At 53.4% G+C, this 17,954-nt stretch overlaps 1 protein-coding gene across 3 annotated transcripts; it reads left to right on the top strand.

Moving 5' to 3' along the window:
- The first annotated feature begins 4,266 nt into the window (after positions 1 to 4,266).
- On the top strand, positions 4,267 to 15,375 carry MYBPH (myosin binding protein H). Of its 3 annotated transcripts, none has more exons than XM_075775986.1 (11): positions 4,267 to 4,777; positions 5,027 to 5,161; positions 7,097 to 7,264; positions 9,807 to 9,895; positions 10,906 to 11,101; positions 11,426 to 11,565; positions 11,720 to 11,879; positions 12,697 to 12,833; positions 13,265 to 13,451; positions 14,580 to 14,621; positions 15,182 to 15,375. In XM_075775986.1, the coding sequence occupies exons 1-10, from the start codon at positions 4,495 to 4,497 to the stop codon at positions 14,588 to 14,590; spliced, it is 1,506 nt and encodes a 501-aa protein (XP_075632101.1). In that variant the 5' UTR covers positions 4,267 to 4,494; the 3' UTR covers positions 14,591 to 14,621; positions 15,182 to 15,375. The 3 variants fall into 3 exon arrangements, with proteins under 3 accessions (XP_075632101.1, XP_075632100.1, XP_075632099.1); XM_075775985.1 differs by having other exon boundaries at positions 4,355 to 4,777; positions 15,155 to 15,375; XM_075775984.1 differs by having other exon boundaries at positions 4,355 to 4,777; positions 15,152 to 15,247.
- Positions 15,376 to 17,954: the final 2,579 nt, after the last annotated feature.

Here is a 17,954-nt window from a genome sequence, read left to right as displayed (position 1 = left end):
ATCAGTGGTGGCCCAGGTAACAGCGTGTGACATCCACCCTGCTGCTTTCAGAGTCCTCTTGGGGTGCAAGGAGCCCACCCGGGCCTTCCAGAGATGTTCACAAGGGTAGGGGCAAAAGGGGACGAGCATGGAGGATGTTACAGTTTCAAGGAGCCCTTCCTACCAGGATGCCATGGACCCATTGTTTATTCTGGGCTTTTGGCATCTCCGCTTTGCTTTATGACGTGCAAGTGGGAAGGTCTTGCCACCTCCTGTCTAATCCTGGAGCCCTGTTTAGGGGGTGGTCCTAATCTCTGCAAGCCTCCAGGATTTGCCCCAGCTGTCGGAGGCATCTTCTGTCTTCCTGCACCAACACATCAGCTGTCATGATGTGTTGATGGTGCTGACGAGGCTTTCCCCCATCCTACGTGGCGGGTCCCCGATGCTGTGATTTCCTAAACTGGCAGATCTGGGTGATGGATAGACCTGATACTTTTGGGGTACAGCCAGATTTATCTCTTTGCAATGGAGTCCAGCTGAATGATGACCATGCTGCATCTTTTGAGGGGTTTGAATTACAGTGTTGTGAGGACAATCTGATCCTTTAAGGAAGAAATGAAGCTCTCATTAGTTAGACCTATATTTTACCTGGAAGATAAGTAAGGCAAAATATCAATGGTGCAGTGGGCTGGAAATGTGGGTCAAAACGAATTTATAAAGAGTATCTGCTTCCTGTAGAGAAGAGATCTTTTCTCACTGGAAAACACAAATACCCAGTATTTCAGCTAAATCCTGAAATATGTGGAGTTTCAGGCAAAAAAAATGTGTTGATATTTAAATTATCACTAACTTTTTAATGTTCAACCCTCCCAGTTGCCTGCAGGAACAGCCAGCACAGCCCACTCAGCATGCTCTTTGTTTTCATGCCGTGGTGGAAGAATCGCAGCGGTGGGTGTTTCATTTTGTTTCCAATGCCAGACTTCTTTTAGCTCCCTCACCCCAAAGTTGGGGGGCTGAGACACCCCGCTCCTGTCCTGGTTGGTGAAATGACCCCGTGGGAGCAGTTTCGTCCCTCCCTGTGCATCCACAAGTGAAGCCATCGTGGTGGGTAACGAAACCTTCGGCTCCTGAGTCTGGTCCCTAAGGGGAACCCTTTGACTTTGGACTTGGGCCACCTGCCACAATGCCTTTGTCATCTACAGCAGGCAGCGTAGTGTTTCCATGCTTGAGTTTGCTCAACGTACGGCGGTCTTGCCGGCAATGTGTGAATAAACAAGATGCCAATATACTACAGTAACGTGGCCCAGATAAGTCTGGATGATAAACCATGTTGATTCACTTGCTCTTAACCTATGAGTCATCCTGTGAGTCAACAGAGAAAACAGCATCTAAACGTCATCCAGCAGGTTGAAAAACTCAAGTTTTGTTCAAATCAAGAACTTAGAGTGAAATAATTGCATTGATGTTCTTTTCCAGGGGAAAGTGTTTAATTTTCAACCCCAAATTGAAATAGGAGAGAAATCTGAGTGCTCATTTCCTTATGAACTAGAGTTTTGGTATTGATTTTTTTTTTTTCCCCAGAGCTCTTTAAATTGCTTTTCTTATCATGTAATCATAAGAAACCCTCTTTTTGCAAAGCATTTTGATTTAGATTAGACATTATGATTGCCTTTGGGAAAGGCACATAGAAGACTTCTGAGCAGAGTAGCTGGTTGTGGGAGTCTGGAGGAGGCTACCTGTGAGCTGATGGAAAAAGCCATCAAGGCATGGGCCATGTGAATGCTGAGGGGTCAAGGAGGTGCCAAGATCACCCATGACAGGATGAAATCCCTGCGGTTCAAGATATGGAGAAACCAGAGCTTCTCCAGTCCTCCCCTCTGGGTGCCAGACCCATCAGGGAGCCAAAGGCAGCTGTAGGACAGATGAACAGTCTCCTCTAGCCCTACATTGCTGTGCTGGGAAGGAGGCCATTCTCCTCTTTTGCCAGAGCAGCTGCAGAAAATTTTCTAATAACCCACTTGGCAAATCTGAGCCACTCCAAGCTGCTCTGGGGAGTAGGAGGGACTGCCAGTCCCGTCCATGGCCCACAGGCAGCAAAAATGGCCAGGAGCCTCATGTCACCTCTCCTGCCTCAGGGAGCTCATCCCTCAGGCATCCCAAAGGTATTTTGGGGAAGGAGGAGCCTTTATTAGTCATGTTCCTCCTCACTGGTGAAAGTAATCGAGGAACATCTGGGTTATCACATAGTTTTGGAGGAAATATGCCCTCCCTGAGATACTGATACCATCTCTTGGTGTCTTGGCTTCACCCTGCTGCCAAACGCTGTTTCTGAAATGACCAGAGGAGAAAAAATATCCCTCCCTGGAGCAGTAGGGTCTTGCTGCCAGGCTGCAGCCTCCAGGCAGGATCAGAGCCCACAGGGGACCAGGTCTGTGCTCATGTTACCTGATCTCCATGTGACTTGCAAGGCTGGTGGCTGTGATGAGCTTTCTTAGCTTACAGAAGGAGCAGGGCTAGCAGAAAGTGCGGGGTCTCCTTCATGCTCTTTCTGGAGATTGGCAATTGCACGTCTCGCTGTCTTGTCTGTGTAGAGGACCATGGGCAGGGTTCCTTGGGGCAATGCCTCCACGCAGCCATCAGTGCTTGCCTGTTGTTGTCTTACAGGCAGGAGCTGAGCCCGGTGTCTGGCCAAGCCCAGCACCCTTGTGACACCCTGATGAACCAAAGAGCCAGCATTGCTGCCCTGGCCTCTTCTCCCTGTCTCCTCTTCCCACCTGGTCCATGACTTCTACTACAGCTGGCATGCATCCCTCAGAGCCCTGTGGCTCTTTTTTGGGATGTAACCATCCCTTTAAAGACCAGCCTGACCAATGGGGCTTTGCTCTTTTTTTCCTCTCCCTCCCTTTCCTAGGTGACCACATCTCCCCCCACCTGGAAAACCACCTCAGATCATCTGACCCTGTAAGAATACATAGCTTCATGCTCTGGCTGTCTCAGAGATGTGTCTTGACCCAAGATGTCCATGCTTGGAGGTGTTTCCTAGGGACCACGAAACTGTGAGCCTTTGGACCAACGCCCAGGAGAACCAGGCTTGCTTGGCTTCTCCATAGCAGCATCCTTGGAGACAGGCAAGTAGCTGGGCAACAGGACAAAACACTCTCTCAACCTGAATTTGAGTAACTTCTTCACTTTGAGGGTGACAGACCACTGGAGCAGGCTGCCCAGAAAGGTTGTGGAATCTCCTATGGAGATATTTAAAACCCACCTGGACGCCATCCTGTGCAACCTGCTTGAGGTGATCCTGCTTTAGCAGGGGGGTTGGACTAGAGGATCTCCAGATCCTCCCTCCTTCCAACCCCTACCAGTCTGTGATTCTGTGAAAGTTAAGGAATTAGACCATAGGTTACAGAGACATTTTTAGTAGCGTCTCATGCATAGCATGGCAAGTGAGGACAGGCGGAGGTGAGTGGAGTTATATTCTAATGGGGCTTTCTTGGGTCAGTGGGGGGGCTTTGGGGCAAATCTGATTTTGAGGGCTAACAGAAGGGTGGCGGGTGACAAGTTCTGGGGTGACCAGACTCCATGGACAAGGTTCTAGTTGTATGGGCAGGGCAGAGGCTGGAGGACATGGTGCAGGACTGGCCAGTGATTAGTCTTCTCCAGGAGCATGGGTCAGGGGTATGGGTGGCTGGGTTGGTCCAGGTGATCCCAAGAGTTGCCTTCCAACCCCAACAGTTCTGGGACTGATACGGAGGGTAGGGGGGGACATGGGGGAGCAGACGGGTCTAGGGTTACAGTAGGGACTATGGGAGGACATGGGAGGGCGCAGGAGGGTTTGGGGGGTCAGTGCAGGGTTAACAGGGAGGATTGGGGCGGAGGGGGTCTGGTGTTAATGCAGGGGCTGGGGGAAGGCATGTGGGGTGCAGGATCAATGGGAGGCTAGGGGGAGGACTTGGGGGGCAGTGGGCGGCTGAGGACGTGGCAGTGTGGGGTTGGGAGGCCCTTAGCTAGAGGGGTGTTGGTGCTGAAGACAGGAGCCATGTCCCCAAAGAAAGGTGACCTGGCCCTGGCCTGCCAAGTCCCGTGCGAGCCTGGGGGGGATGGCGCGGGGAGGAGGGGGGGGCAGGACCATGTGCTGCAGTCCCATAGGAGGGGGTAGGGGCATGCTGCTGAATGTGCAGGTCCTGGGTGGCTATTCCTGGCGGTCCCCGCCTGCGCAGGCAGATTGGTTTGCAGGGATGTGACAAGTGCCAGCCAAAGCCTATAAAAATCTCCCAGCCCCTGTTCTGGCTCAGTGACCTGGTTCCCCCCCCTCCCAGCACAGCCATCCCAGAGCAGAGACTGTCCGTCCAGAGTGGAGACGCCTGGTGCAGAGCAGAGACCTCAGCTTCGGAGTCAAGATCCCAGATCTGGAGGAGAAACCTTTGGTCTGGAGCAGGGACCCCAAAACAGAGCAGATATCCAGGAGCGGAGACCCCAAAACATCCTCTTCCCCAGCCCCCAGGCTTTGCAGCAATGACTGGAAAAACCACACGTCCAGCTGCAGACCCAGCTCCGGCAGCCCCAAAGAAGGAGCCAGCGCCAGCCCCAAAGGAAAAGCCAGCCCCAGCCCCAGCTGCTGAAGAGCCCCCAGCCCCTGAGCATCCCCCTGCTGAGGAGCAGCCCACAGCCCCCACAGATGAGCCTGCTCCTGTCCCCACGGCAGAAGCAACTCCAGCTCCTGAAGAAGGTCCTCCGGTTCCTCCAGCTGAACCTCAAGCCCCAGCCCCTGAACCTAAGCCTGAGAAACCAAAGGCAGGTGAGGATGGGACCAGACACTGAAGTGAGGAGAGGAGATATGCAAGGCTGGGAGGGGGCATGGCGGGGGGGGTGGGGTGGTGGAGTGAAGGGACGGAGGGATGGAGTCATCAAGGATATTTTTGCAGTGGGATAGGGCTGAGGGATTAGGAGGATGGGGGGGCTAAAGACCAACATGGAGTTTGGTTGATTGCCCTCCAACAGCCCTTGTACTTGAGAGCCTGTCCTCACCACTGTGGGTTTGTTACAGAGCCGCCCAGCTCCCCCTTGTCCTTGGCTGTGGAAGAAGTGAGTGAAAACTCGGTTACGCTGACCTGGAAAGCCCCGGAGCAGACAGGCCGGTCGGGTCTGGATGGATACGTTGTGGAGATCTGCAAAGATGGAAGTAGGCTTGGGCTTTCCTACCTTGTAAGCATGGAGAGTTGATGTGTTGCTGCAGAGGCATGGGATGGAGCTGGGCAGAACCTGACAGCATGTTTCCCTGGGCACCATTTCCCTTTCCTTGCCCAAACGGGTTAATTTTAAATGGTCTTTTTTTTTTTTTTCCATGGAGGAGAGGGGCTTCCCATTGGCTTCAGATAGTAGTGATGTCTTTAGTGGGAGTCTGGCCTGGGTTTAATGTCATGTCCAATGTCATGTCTGGCTGTCATGTCCAGCTAGAGGGTGGAGGAGAGACTAGCATACCCACTGAGGGTGGTGTTTGATGAATTCCAGCTCTGCAGAGACCTGGGGTTGGGATGATGATGCAAAACCTCAGGACGAAGAAGATGCAGTTCTCCCATGTTTGCCCAAAATTAAGTGCAGAAGGAATGGGGATAAGGTGGGAAGATGAGGGAGGAAAGGATGCTGGCAGTGCAAGAGAGGCTGGCATGCATCAGCAGGCAAGCCCTGCCCAAGCAAGATGGGGCTTGAGATGCCTGGAAGGAGGTCGGCCATGGGGGATGGAGATGAGCTGGTGGGTGTCAACAATTATCTGTGGTTCTCCAATTTCATTGCTGGTTAGTGGAATGGGGTAGGTGGATAAGACTTGTGTTTTGGGCATTCTTTTGAAGCCCTGCTTGACTTTGGGGTGAGAGTGAATGACCTGTGTGGCTGGGGGCATCTGCAAGGGGAGGCTGGAGCTGGTGGGCTGCGCATTGCTTGAGGCTGGAGTGGTTTGAGAGAACCAGGTGGTCTGTGGGCCTTGGGGAACTTGATCTGTGACCCTTGGCTGTTTAGCTTGTGACAGGCACAATCAACACATGCTTGGCTGTGGGAGGCTTTCATCACTGGGCTGGGGACTGGGGAGGTAACCACCGCTGGATGGGATGTGTGAGGAGGCCCTTGCGTGGGACAAGGAAACATGCAGCCATTCTTTGAGGGTGCTGACTGACAGTCACCCAAAGGTCACAGTTTAGGATCTTCTCCTAGTTTGCTCTGGGCTTGGCTGGGTGACAGGAGAGCTCTAGTCATTCAGTGACAACCACATGGGCTCCGTGGCTACTACATATGGGCTGGTGCAAGACCCTCGTTGGCTAAAATATAGTGAGATTTGAGTGAGGGTTGGTTTCAGTAATGCCAGTGGTGAAAGGAAAGAGGAGATGGTGGGATTTGGGTGGTCTGACAATATTGACAGGAAAACCTTCTTGGTGTGAAGGTGCACATGATGCCTTGGCAAACCTTGGTGAACGTGGGTTGCTCTAGTTGCTTGCCTGGGACACTCAGTCCTTGGTGACTGGGGCAGTCTCTTTTCTAACTGAGAAACTTCTTACGAGGTTCAGCACGTTGCAAGGCTGTGTTAGCTGGGTCATGTGGAAGGGCTTCTACATCTTGGCTGCAGGGTGAGTTTGAGATGCCCCTTCCAAGCAGGAAGAGTGGTTGGAGAGGTCTAGCTGGGTGGTGGCAGGTGATGAGCAGAACTTGTCTGATGTGGAGGATGTGCTGGGGAGCATGGTGAGCCCCAACAAGTTCTCCTGGAGCAGTAAGAGGAGCAGACTGGCTGGCAGGGTGGTCAGAGGTTCTTAACTACTTCCAGAAATGCACTTGGAAGGTCAGCAGGGACCATGTCTGTTGGCCTAATGCCTTTTCTTACTTGCAAATAGCCTCATGCTCAACAGTTGAGCTTCTGCCAGCATTTTGTACCCCATGCTCCTTGGCAGGGTAGGGTGGCCAACCTCCCCTATACGATACTTTTTTCTGCTCGTGCCCCAAATCATTCAGCCTTTGCAAGGAAGGGGTTCTTTCCCTCTGGGTTTCACCCCCTGTGGCTTGATTCTGCTGTTGGGAATGTGTGTCCGTCTGTCCATTTCACACCTGAATTGCTCTGCCGGGTTCATCGTAGGTACAGACTGGACAGCTGTGAACCAGGAGCCTTTTCTTTCCACCCGGTACGCAATCCAGGACCTCAACTCCGGTGACAAGATCCATGTACGGGTGAAGGCTGTCAGCACCAGTGGTGCCAGTGTCCCAGCTACTTTGGAGCAGCCAGTCCTCATCAGAGAGATCCTCCGTAAGTACTGCTCCTGCCGTGCATAATTCCCATGTGCTTTGTCAGCAGTACAAAGAAATCACAGTCCATCCCTGTACCCTCAGCAGCCTCTGCCCTCTCGCACGTCGCAATCCAACCTTGGACAAAGATGTTATTCTTAATGTCTCTGTCAAATTCCCTTGGGGTATGATGAAGTAGCTTCCCGACCTCAAGACACTGATCTTGCAGATGGTGAGGCTTTGGGGGTGAAGGACTCAAAATGCAGAGCCACGTTTTCCCGGTTTTTTTTGCAAGACCTCAGAAACAGTCTCACTTTCAGCAGATCTCCTCTCCTTGGCCATGCTTACATCTCTAATATGCCACCACGTTAGACAGCTTTGTTTATTTAGCTAAGGAAAGTCAAGAGCTGGTAGTGTGGAGCATGGGAACTTTAATCATGCTGAACTCGCTAATGAATGGCTTGTTCCCATGCTTAGCAAGACTCACATTCCTCCCGGGGTGCTGTGAATGTGCTGAGGCTGATGTATGATTGCAAGGCTGGTTTTCATTTATCAAACAGCAAATATAGACTTATTTTCCTTTTATAAGGCATTATTAATGCACAAGTTTTCCTATAACTCAAATTTTTCAGCTGCTTAAAAATAGTAATAATAATAATAACAAAAGTTATTCCAGGAACCATCAACTTTTCATAGGAAAAGGCTTGGAGAAGGCTATCACCATCTGGAAATTGTCCTGCAGGGTCTGTTGTCTCAATGTGCTCGGAGGAGGTGAACATGGTTTAGTGGTTGGTGTCTACTGCTGTGTTCACCTCCTGATCTCAAGGGCATCCCACCATACCTTTGGGGACTGGGCAAACTGAGGCAGGGGCAACTGGCATGAGATGCCAAATATACAGCTCATGTTTCCCACTCCAGTCCCATGCTGCACCCACCAGTTCAAACCTCCTGTCCCTGCTGCCTGAGCTTTCTCCCAGCCACAGGTACCAGCTCGGAGGTGTAAAACCCAGAGAGCTGAAAGACCCACGCACAACTTGCTCTTGCTCTGTGCTAGCATGGTGTTTTGTTTTTTTTTTTTCTCTTTTCTTTTTGCTAATTGAAACTTGCTTATGTATTTTTGCATTTCATTTGAAATACAGCCCTGTGCACGCTGCCTGGCTTTGCTGAGGAACAAATTAGCCCTCAAAGCCCCTTTGCCTCCCCGCGTCCACCCCAGCGGCCCTGGTGTGTGTCAGGTGTGCATGTCCGTTCCTCTTTGCCCCATCTGTTACCTTCTGGTCTTCACATTTTATTTGGGACTGCATTTTGTACCTCTCACCGGTTCCTTTATGGCATCACAAGGGATTTTAAATAGCAGCAATACAGACAGCAGAGAGTTTAAAAACAGGTGGGATGAGTGGGTTTGGGAAGTGGAGAGAGACAGGGAGTAACCAGATGAAGATTCGGTGTGGGAGTTGCATTTTGCAGGGAGCTGGAGCAGGAAAAATGCCTTCTCACCCGCGGCAGCACGTCACCTGGGCCACCGACTTCGGCCAGTCCTCTCCGGCTGAGCAAGGCATGTGTGAGCCGGGAAAAACACCCATGAATTAACATTCCTCCGCTGAGGTCAGGTTTCTCTGCCCCACTGAGATGGATGAGCCCAAGTGGCAGCATCGATGCGTGGATCCTTGGAGCAAATACCAGCATGAGTGGAGCAAAGACCATCTCAGCTGTCAGTGGGGCCATCTGGGACCTCTGAGCATCTCCCTGCCCTCCCCAGCCCACCGCCGGCGTTTCACACACAGCTGTTTAGGCATTGCTCGGTCCCGGTTTAATTCTGGCCATGCCCCCTCCCCAGAGCTAAGCTCCAGCACGTTTAATCCGGGCAGAGACACACAGCTCTTTTTATGAGGTGCTCACGTAAACCCAATACCTCTCCAGAAGGATCACTGAGTGGCACCGAGCCGGTAGGGTTACATGGCTGCTATTTTCACCCTAGGAAGGAGACACACGCTCCATCAGCATTCTGCAGTGGGTTTTTTGCTTATCTTTGTTATGTTCCCTTGGGGACGTTAGCCTTCATTTTAAGCCTGGGGCTTTCACAGCTCTGCTGTGAGTAACCATGCACCACCTTGGTCTCTCGATGGCCTTGAGCACACAGTGAAGGTGGAGATCTGGAGAGCCTTGTCCTTACTGGAAACTGGGTTGCGTGCCGAAATATTTCCCAACTGGGAGATGCTCTCCTCTGCCCTGCTACCATGTAGGCTGTGATGTGGCTCTTCTGTTTAAGCCCGTGTTGGTCTCCATGACCTGCCTATAATGAAGGGGGTGAATGGTCCATTGGGGTGGTGCTATTGGGTTGGTGACCTGGTATCTCAAGGATGGATATAATTTTGGGATGCAGGCAATGGGTAGGCTAGCATGGCCCTGCAGGGAAGCAAGCACTGTCCAGGACACGAGAGGGAAGAGGTGACTGTGTTTCTGGTGGGATTTCTTGATGGCCAAGCAAGCAGATGAGTGGGGTGGGTCAGCGAGTTGGGGGATGTGATTTCCTTGGCCCCATGGCATGACTTTCTGGTCCCCAGAGCTCCCGAGGATCCGCATGCCTCGTTACCTGCGGCAGACTTATGTCAGGCATGTTGGGGATGCTGTGAACGTGATGATCCCTTTCCAGGTAGGTGGGTGATTTGGGATTTAATCCGCCAGGATTTTTCACTGCAGGTTGGCTTCGGCAGTGACTTTTCTAGCCACCATGACATGCCAGGGGCCAGCCGTGGGCTGATATGTCCTGATCCCCATCTCTCATGGGTTGAGAGTGGGAGATGGGGTGGGAACCCCCCCTCCCATTCCTGCCTAGCTCCCATTTTTCTCCTGCTATATCTTTATTGATGGTGTTGGCAATGGGACAACCCCAAACACACCAGGGCATGGGCTAGCTGTTGCTGCTGTCTCAGCCCACAAACCCTGTTCAACTCATGCTCCTGGCCAAGCCAGACAGAGATCTGGGCACATACCACAGGAGCCCACAGCACAACAGTTGGAATCTCCTTGGGGAAAGCAGCTGCCTTTGGAGCAAGGCAGCCCCAGGGCTGTGTGATGGGGGAAGCAATGCTGGCACTGGTGGGCCAAGCTAGAATTCCTCTCCTCGATTGATCTGTCTGTGGCATCTCCAAAGCATCTCTACCATGGCATCTGGGATGGAGAAAACCAGCCCTTAAACACTCTAGAAGAAGCAAGAGGCAGAAAGCTGCCCCTGCAATGAGGGATGTGTCCATGCCATGTCTCACAGGTGGTTGGGAGCCTGCACTCACCATGCTGAATTCAAGCCTGTGGATGCTGAATTCAAGCACCTGCTGTTAGGCTTGAACCTGGCCTCAGTGCCTGGGCAACAGGAGCACAGCTCTGCCTGCAAAGCCCTGGGCAAGTAAAGCTGGGCTTGGTCCATGAGGACTTTGGGGGACCAGCATGGTCCAGCATCATCCCTGGAGCCTGATGACTTCCCATCAGTGGGGCTGGCAGGGATCGGCTGTTTATTCCCTGGGGATTGCTGGATGGGAGAAGCCGTATCCAGGCCATCACTGCCTGGACAAAACAGGGTGGCTCTGCCCACCCGTCCTTCCCACAAGGACCAGTTGGGACCGTGCACTCGAGTGGCTCCTAACCTGCCTGTGTGGGTTGCTCCAGGGAAAGCCTCAGCCCAAGGTGATCTGGACCAAGGGTGACCAGCCCCTGGACACCAGCCGCATCAATATCCGCAACACAGAGAAGGACACCATCTTCTACATCCGTGAGGCACAGCGCAGCGATTCGGGCAAGTACGAGCTTGCTGTGCAGATAAACGGAGCCGAGGACAAGGCTACCCTGGACATCCGAGTGATTGGTAAGGCTGGGGATGGGGTCCTGCTCTGGGGCTCATTTCTGCCCCTTGGTTGGGGGTAGCTCCTGTTCTGTGTGGGATGGACAGAGCCATCAACAAGTCAAGGGACTCTGGGGTCCCTCTTACAGTGTGTGAAGGATCAGGGAGGTGAACTCCTCTGGTTGGGGATGCAGGGTTTCTGACAGCCCATGCCCATCGCAGCTTCTCATCCCTCGTGTGCTGCAACAGGGTGAGAAGAGATTAGAAGCGAGGTGCAAGGTATTGTTAAGGCACAGAATTTTGGGGGACCAATTTAGGATGCCACCCTGTGAGGGTTTGTATTTGCAGAGCCGCCGGGCCCCCCCCAGAACCTGAAGCTGTTGGATGTGTGGGGCTTTAATGTGGCCCTGGAGTGGTCCCCACCGATGGACAACGGGAACTCTGAGATCAAGGGCTACATGGTGCAGAAGTCAGACAAGAAGAGCGGGGTGAGTCCAGGCACTCCTGGGCCCCCAGTGCCCTGGTGCTGGGGACGCTCTGATGGGCAAGTGGGACCTGCACACCCCTGTCTCCCCCTACGCCTTCTCCATTCTTTGGACAGCCTGCCTTTCCTCACCACTCTTTTTTTTTTTTTCCTCCCAGAAATGGTTCACGGCACTGGAGCGCTGCACCCGCACCAGCTGCACCATCTCTGACCTCATCATTGGCAATACCTACTCCTTCCGGGTGTTCGCAGAAAACGCCTGCGGGCTGAGCGAAAAAGCAGCCGTCACCTCTGGGGTGGCCCACATCAAGAAGACAAGTAGGGACAAGGGCCTGTCTTGGGGGTTGAGGGTGGTGGTGGGCAAGAGAGGTCCTGTCCCCACGGGGGCTAGTGGGGCTTCCTCGGTGTTGTGGTGATGCTGCTGGTCCCCAGGATGAGCCCTGCAGGGGTGAGGCTGTGCATCCCCAAGGCAGAGATCCAGAGGTCCCCTGCCCTCCTTCTACACCTTCTTTCTCCTTTGGGAAGGGCCTGTGCCATGGTCAACCCCCTTGCAGGGATCAAGGCAGGGATATCGCTGGGTGAGATTGAAGCCGGAGCTGGGAGGGGTGAAGGACAGCCCTGGATTTTGCCCTGCAGCTCAGGCCCCTGCAGTGGTCCATCTCAGGGCCAAATCTCCAATCCAGCCTCCCTTAGCCCCACTCTCCCTCCATCTATTTCCATCCTGCTCCCTGGTAGCACACAGTGAGTTGGGTCTCTGCCACCTGCAGAGCTTAACTCCACCTCCTATTTCTGTGCACTGAATTTTGGGGATGGACTAGGAGATCCAGAGAGGTGCCTGGCCTGGATCTGACAAGCTGCACGTAGCATGTATCGTGGTGTTGGTTTGCAGACTGGCATCTCCCCTGAACCCTGCAGAGACTGGGCACTAATGTGGCATGGTTGGATGAGAAGGGATTTATAGACAGGGCTGGTCTGAGCTGAAGACCAAGTCCTCAGGTCAGGCTAGATGCTGTCTGGTTTATTTTGTGAGGGAGCAGAAGTATTTAGGGTACCTTGGGCTGAGTTCCTGTAACCATATGCTGGTCAGCCCAGGAGACTGAGCTCTGCCTCAACCTAGAACTGATTATTTTCTTAGAAACTGCTTACCAGCCAGAGAAGATCCCCCAACGGGACATGATGGAGCCCCCAAAGTTCACCCAGCCCCTGACAGACCGAACCACCACCCGAGGCTACAACACACATCTCTTCTGCTGTGTCCGGGGCTTTCCGCAGGTCAGTGGTTCCTCCATGGACAGCGTTGCCTCCATGTGTAGGCAGCCACTTGTGGGGTTTTTGCAAGGTGGCTGGAGGTGTTGGGAGGTGGTTGGTCATGTTGTGTTAGGGTTGGATGAGGTTAGGCGGCTGCAGCTGCCCTCCGAGTCAAACTGGGGCGAGTTGAGGGTGTTTCTGCATGGAGATGGGAGACTGGTCTTCCGTCAGCCATGTCCAGTTTCCTTCTGCACTAGGGGAGGAAGTCTGGGGCAGTGATTAGGGCTCAAGAACGGGAAATTTAGCCCTTCAAATTGCTTCTGATGATGAATCCCACCATGGCCACCAGTTTCAGGCAGACCAAGGCAGAGGGAGGTAGCTGAATTTTGGGGTCAGTTAGATTTCTCATTTGTCTCCCTGCTTTAAACAAATAAATAAATCCTGCTACTTTCCAGCCCAAAATCATCTGGATGAAAAATCAGATGGAGATACGGGAAGACCCTAAATACATAGCAATGATCGAGCAGGGTGTCTGCTCCCTGGAAATCCGCAAGCCCAGCCCTTTCGATGGGGGCATCTACACCTGCAAAGCTGTGAACCCCTTGGGGGAAGCCTCGGTAGACTGCAAACTTGATGTGAAAAGTAAGATTGGCCGAGGAGATAGAGGAGCAGTTCTCCTTGCTTGCCTTTTCCTGTTCTCACTCTCACAGTGGTGCAGTTTGTCCCATTTTGTGTTGACTCCTGGTGATGGAGGAGTCCAAAGACACTGCGCAGCCATGTGGAGCTGGAGCTTTGGGCTTCTTGCATTTATGGTCTTAAAGCATCTTGAAATGTCCTTCCCTCATTCTTGGCTAAAAAGTGGGAAGGAAACCAGAAGCTGCAGAGCCAAAGGAGCAGGGATGGTGGTGTAGGATGGGACAGTCGTTTGCTCCTCACCGCATCCACCAGCACTTGTGTCCCAAGCCATCCACAAGCCATGTGTATGGGGGCTGTGCTGTAACCCCTCCACTTGCACCTGGGTTGTTCTGATTTATGTTTCGGGATCCTGCCCAGACTTTCCAGCTCACATTTCCCTGCCTCAGCAGAGCACCCAGCCCAACCCTGTATGGAGGTGCCCCACTCTGCTCCCCCCACAGACACCTCTCCTGTGTGCTGCAGACCTGCCTCGGCATGCAGGAGGACGCATGCCCACCCACACACACTATACGCATGTTCCTCAAGTAGCAGTGTGCCCTTAGACACGTGTCATTTTTATTATTTCTCCTCCCGTGGCTTCCCAGCACATGCTTGCCCCAAGACATGCTCTGCCCTACTTCCCATGCAGGCAGGGCTCCAATCCAGCAGGCACCCAGCACCCTCAGTCCCTGCTGAAGCTACAAGGCGTGGCACAGGGTCGGTGCTTGGCTCTGCAGCAGCTGGTGCCAGGGCTTCCAGCCGGTGCAGCGATCACTGACCCAGCCAGCCCTGACTGTCGGTGCAGCCATGCAGGCAGCATGGTGAAGGCAGACAGGAGACTGAGCTTGTTGTAGTGCTGGGGACACAAAGCACCTGGGAGTTGCGCAGGCTGGGATCCTGGGGACAGGCGGGCCAGTAGCAGGCAGTGGTGTGCATGATTGCTCGGAGCATGTGTGCACAGGGATGGTGTGCGTAGGTGCATGTTGGTGTGTGCACACAGGCAGGTTGATCATGCCCTGGCTTGCTTTTGGAAGTCAAAAGGGGAGTGAGGTGAGGGGAGTTCAGGGGGTTTATATTTGCTGTACTCTCCTGCAGTGCCCCAGTGAGGACAGATGAGAAGGCAAGATGAAGAGCAAGGTAGGTCTGGATTGTGGCTGTGGGATGGAGGGAGGGTGGATCACTTCAGGGATGCAGTGGGTTGAGTGTCCTGCATAAGCTCTTGTCACCTGATGATGGAGCCCCAATTTGGGGGTGCCTCATCCCATGGCTGGAGATGCACTTGTGGGTTGGGATGCTGGGATACCTGAGAGAAACCTTCCCCTTTGCGAGGTGGAGGGACGATTGTAAATATGGACAAGAGAAAGAAGATGCAGCAGAGAGACTGATGTGTCTGGCAGACGTGTGGGCAGCGGGTGGGCAGAGCCCCAGTTTGCAGACAGGGCTCAGAGATGTGGGGCACAGGGGTTGGATGCACATGGGGGGCAGGTACTGGGACTGGGGGCAGGTATAAAGGAGTATGAAATGGAGCTGGGGGTGGAAAAGCAGAGCTAAAAGGTTGCATTTGAATTTTGTGGGGCAGGAAAGGGTGGAAGAGTTGGGCTGGGTTTGTCTTGCATTAGAGCCATGACTGGGATGTGTTATCTCATCCCTGACCACTGGTCTCTCAGCAGGACTCAGATCTTGTTCCTTTACCCCAGGTGGATGCTGCAGCTTCTGTTGGGTAGCATGGCACATGGTGATGCTCCCGACCATGACCTCTGCTGCCTGTGGGCCTGCCCTCCCTCCTCAGTGGTACCCCTGGGGGTACCTCAGCCCGCCATGGCACATTCCTCTCTGAATGTGTCCTTAGGTGTGACAATAAAACAAGCCCATCTTTGGTCCTCATAAAAAACCCCCACTATGTTCTGCTTGTTGGGGGGTTGCCTTGGGCAGGGGGAGGTAGTGGGGAGAGAGCTGCCAGGGGGGCTACGGGTTCATATAGCATCTCACCAAACTATGGGTGGAAGAGATGGTTTCTGAGTTTGGAAAGAAAGGATCAGCTTTATAAAACATATATGAAGATGACTAAACCAGAAGCAACCCAACAAGGAAGAGGAGGAGGATGGGGAAAAGTTTCCTTCTGGAGCTAGAGAATGATTCCTGCTAGGGCAGAAAAATATAGCATCAAACCTGTGGTATGTTGATGCTTCTTCATCAAAGAACAATTTCTTTATCTGCATCAGTGATGCAATGATCCAGCCACGCACTGCCACCAGCACCCTGTCCCCACAGCGTGAGACGGTGGGGGCAGGACACGCCGATGAGTTATCCAGACAAGGAGGAATTGGCCACGTTAGCTACTGATAGCTCCTGTGCAGAAAGATGACTTGTTACTTACAGCTCTGAGACAGCTCGGGTCAAATGCTGTTTATTAACAGAGAGCCCAGACAGATCCATCAAGTTGACTAAGCGCATCATTAACCAGGGGTCAGCAGTGCGGTGTGCCTCCTCCACCAGCACAACATCCCTCTTGGGCTGAGGGGTCTGGCACATGGGTGAGGGCAGGAGCTCTCCCGGCCGCGCGGCAGCTCGGCCAAGGGGCCAGACCCAGATCCTGCCCTGAGAAAGACATAGCCCGGCAAGCCCTGTCACTGCAAACCTGGCTGCGAATCCAGTCTGAGCCCCCCCCAGCCCTTGGTGCCACTGGAGAGCAAAGCTGAGCAGTGCCTATGGCTACAATGGCTGAGCCCTCTCTGCAGCATCTCTCCTGCAGCCCCTCTGCTCTGTCCCTCTCTGCCCGCAGTCACCTACTCTCCATGCCCAAGCTGAAATCCACAGGGATATTGCTGTTCCCAGGGGCTCAGCACTGGCCCCACTCTGTCCACACTAGACATAATTTCCACCATCAGAGGGCATTCTTGGATTAGTTTTTATCCCAGCTGATGGTCAGACTGGTTTATTGAGGTGGTTGGGGTCAGTGGTGATGCCACTGATGTGGAGGTTGCAGTCCAGCTGGCAGGTCAAGAGCAGATCTTCGCCCAGCATGCTCATGCCTGGCCTTGGACACTGATGGGGATGTCCTGGTCCCCTTGATGTCCCTGGCATCTTGGCATGTGGCTTTGGCCAGTGGGAGCCTTGGAGGACAGGGACTGGGAGCAGGCTGTTAGCTGTGGGTTTGCTAACACAGGGGAGAAACGGCATCTCCAAGACTCTCTCATGCTACACACTGTGTCCTTTCCAGACTCTTAATGCAGTCCTACAGGGCAAAGACTGTATTTGTAACCCCACAGGGGACCAGTGAGGGTAACAGCATCCACTTTTAGTGAGCTCTCCCCGGGAAAGGTCTGGAGAGCACGGAGTGGAAAAATCCACTATATGTTTTTTCTGAAAGCAATCATCCACATGCCTTTTAATTTATGAGCATCCCAGTCTCCAGGTTTCTAGGCACCTTAGCAAGGATCAGGCAAAGGCATCAGTTCCAGGAAAGCAGCGTCTTGCAGAAATAAGATGCAAGTGGGAATCAGACCCGCGCTCCGTAAACAGCAGCCCTAACTTGAGGCCAAGCTACTGCAGTGCAAAGAGACCACAGGCACAGGGGGCTCCTGTCTGTGCCAGTCTGGGGTTGCAGCAACCTCAGGCACTACTGATAAAGGATTTTGGATTCTTCATCTCAAGGAGGCTGGGAGGGTGTTCAAGGCCCCTCCATTGTGATGAGGCCCGAGGGAAGGATTTGCTCCTGTCCTTGCCTTCGCTCTTCATAGAATCACAGAACCCCAGACTGGTTTGGGTTGGAAGGGACCTCACAGCCCATTCAGTTCCAACCCACTGCCATGGGCAGGGACACCTTCCACTAGCCCAGGTTGCCCAAAGCCCCATCCAGCCTGGCCTTGAACACTGCCAGGGAGCCAGGGGCAGCCACAGCTTCTCTGGGCAACCTGTGCCAGGGCCTCACCACCCTCACAGGGAAGGATTTCTGCCTCAGATCCCATCTCTATCTGCCCTCCTGCAGCTTCAGGCCATTCCCCTTGTCCTGTCACTCCCTGCCCTTGTCACCAGCCCCTCTCCAGCTTTCCTGTAGCCCCTTTAGGTACTGGAAGGGGCTTTAAGGTCTCCCCAGAGCCTTCTCCAACCCCAACTCTCTCAGCCTGTCTCCATAGGAGAGGTGCTTCAGCCCTCTGATTAGCTTTGTGGCCTCCTCTGGACTGATGGCAACAGCTCCATGTCCTTCTTGTCCTGGGGACTGGAGGGCTGGATGCAGTACTGCAGGGGGGGTCTCACCAGGGCAGAGCAGAGGGGCAGAATCCCCTCCCTCGACCTGCTGGTCACGCTGCTGGGGATGCAGCCCAGGACACGGTTGGCTTTCTGGGCTGCAAGCACACATTGCCTTCTCATGTGGAGCTTCTTGTCCACCAACACCCCCAAGACTTTCTCCTCAGGACTGCTTTCAATCCATTCTCTTCCCAGCCTGTAGCTGTGCTTGGGATTGCCCTG

Source organism: Balearica regulorum, chromosome 25, assembly GCF_011004875.1.
Source record: "Balearica regulorum gibbericeps isolate bBalReg1 chromosome 25, bBalReg1.pri, whole genome shotgun sequence".
In the NCBI taxonomy this organism is placed as follows: domain Eukaryota; kingdom Metazoa; phylum Chordata; class Aves; order Gruiformes; family Gruidae; genus Balearica; species Balearica regulorum.
This window is presented reverse-complemented; position numbering and strand designations above follow the sequence as displayed.

Excerpts from the sequence above, each read along its gene's own strand:
- MYBPH (XM_075775986.1), top strand. The coding sequence starts at position 4,495 with ATGACTGGAAAAACCACACGTCCAGCTGCAGACCCAGCTCCGGCAGCC. Across the intron at positions 11,102-11,425 it reads CCTGGACATCCGAGTGATTG|AGCCGCCGGGCCCCCCCCAG; the intron begins GTAAGGCTGGGG and ends TTGTATTTGCAG. Across the intron at positions 11,566-11,719 it reads AGTCAGACAAGAAGAGCGGG|AAATGGTTCACGGCACTGGA; the intron begins GTGAGTCCAGGC and ends TTTTCCTCCCAG.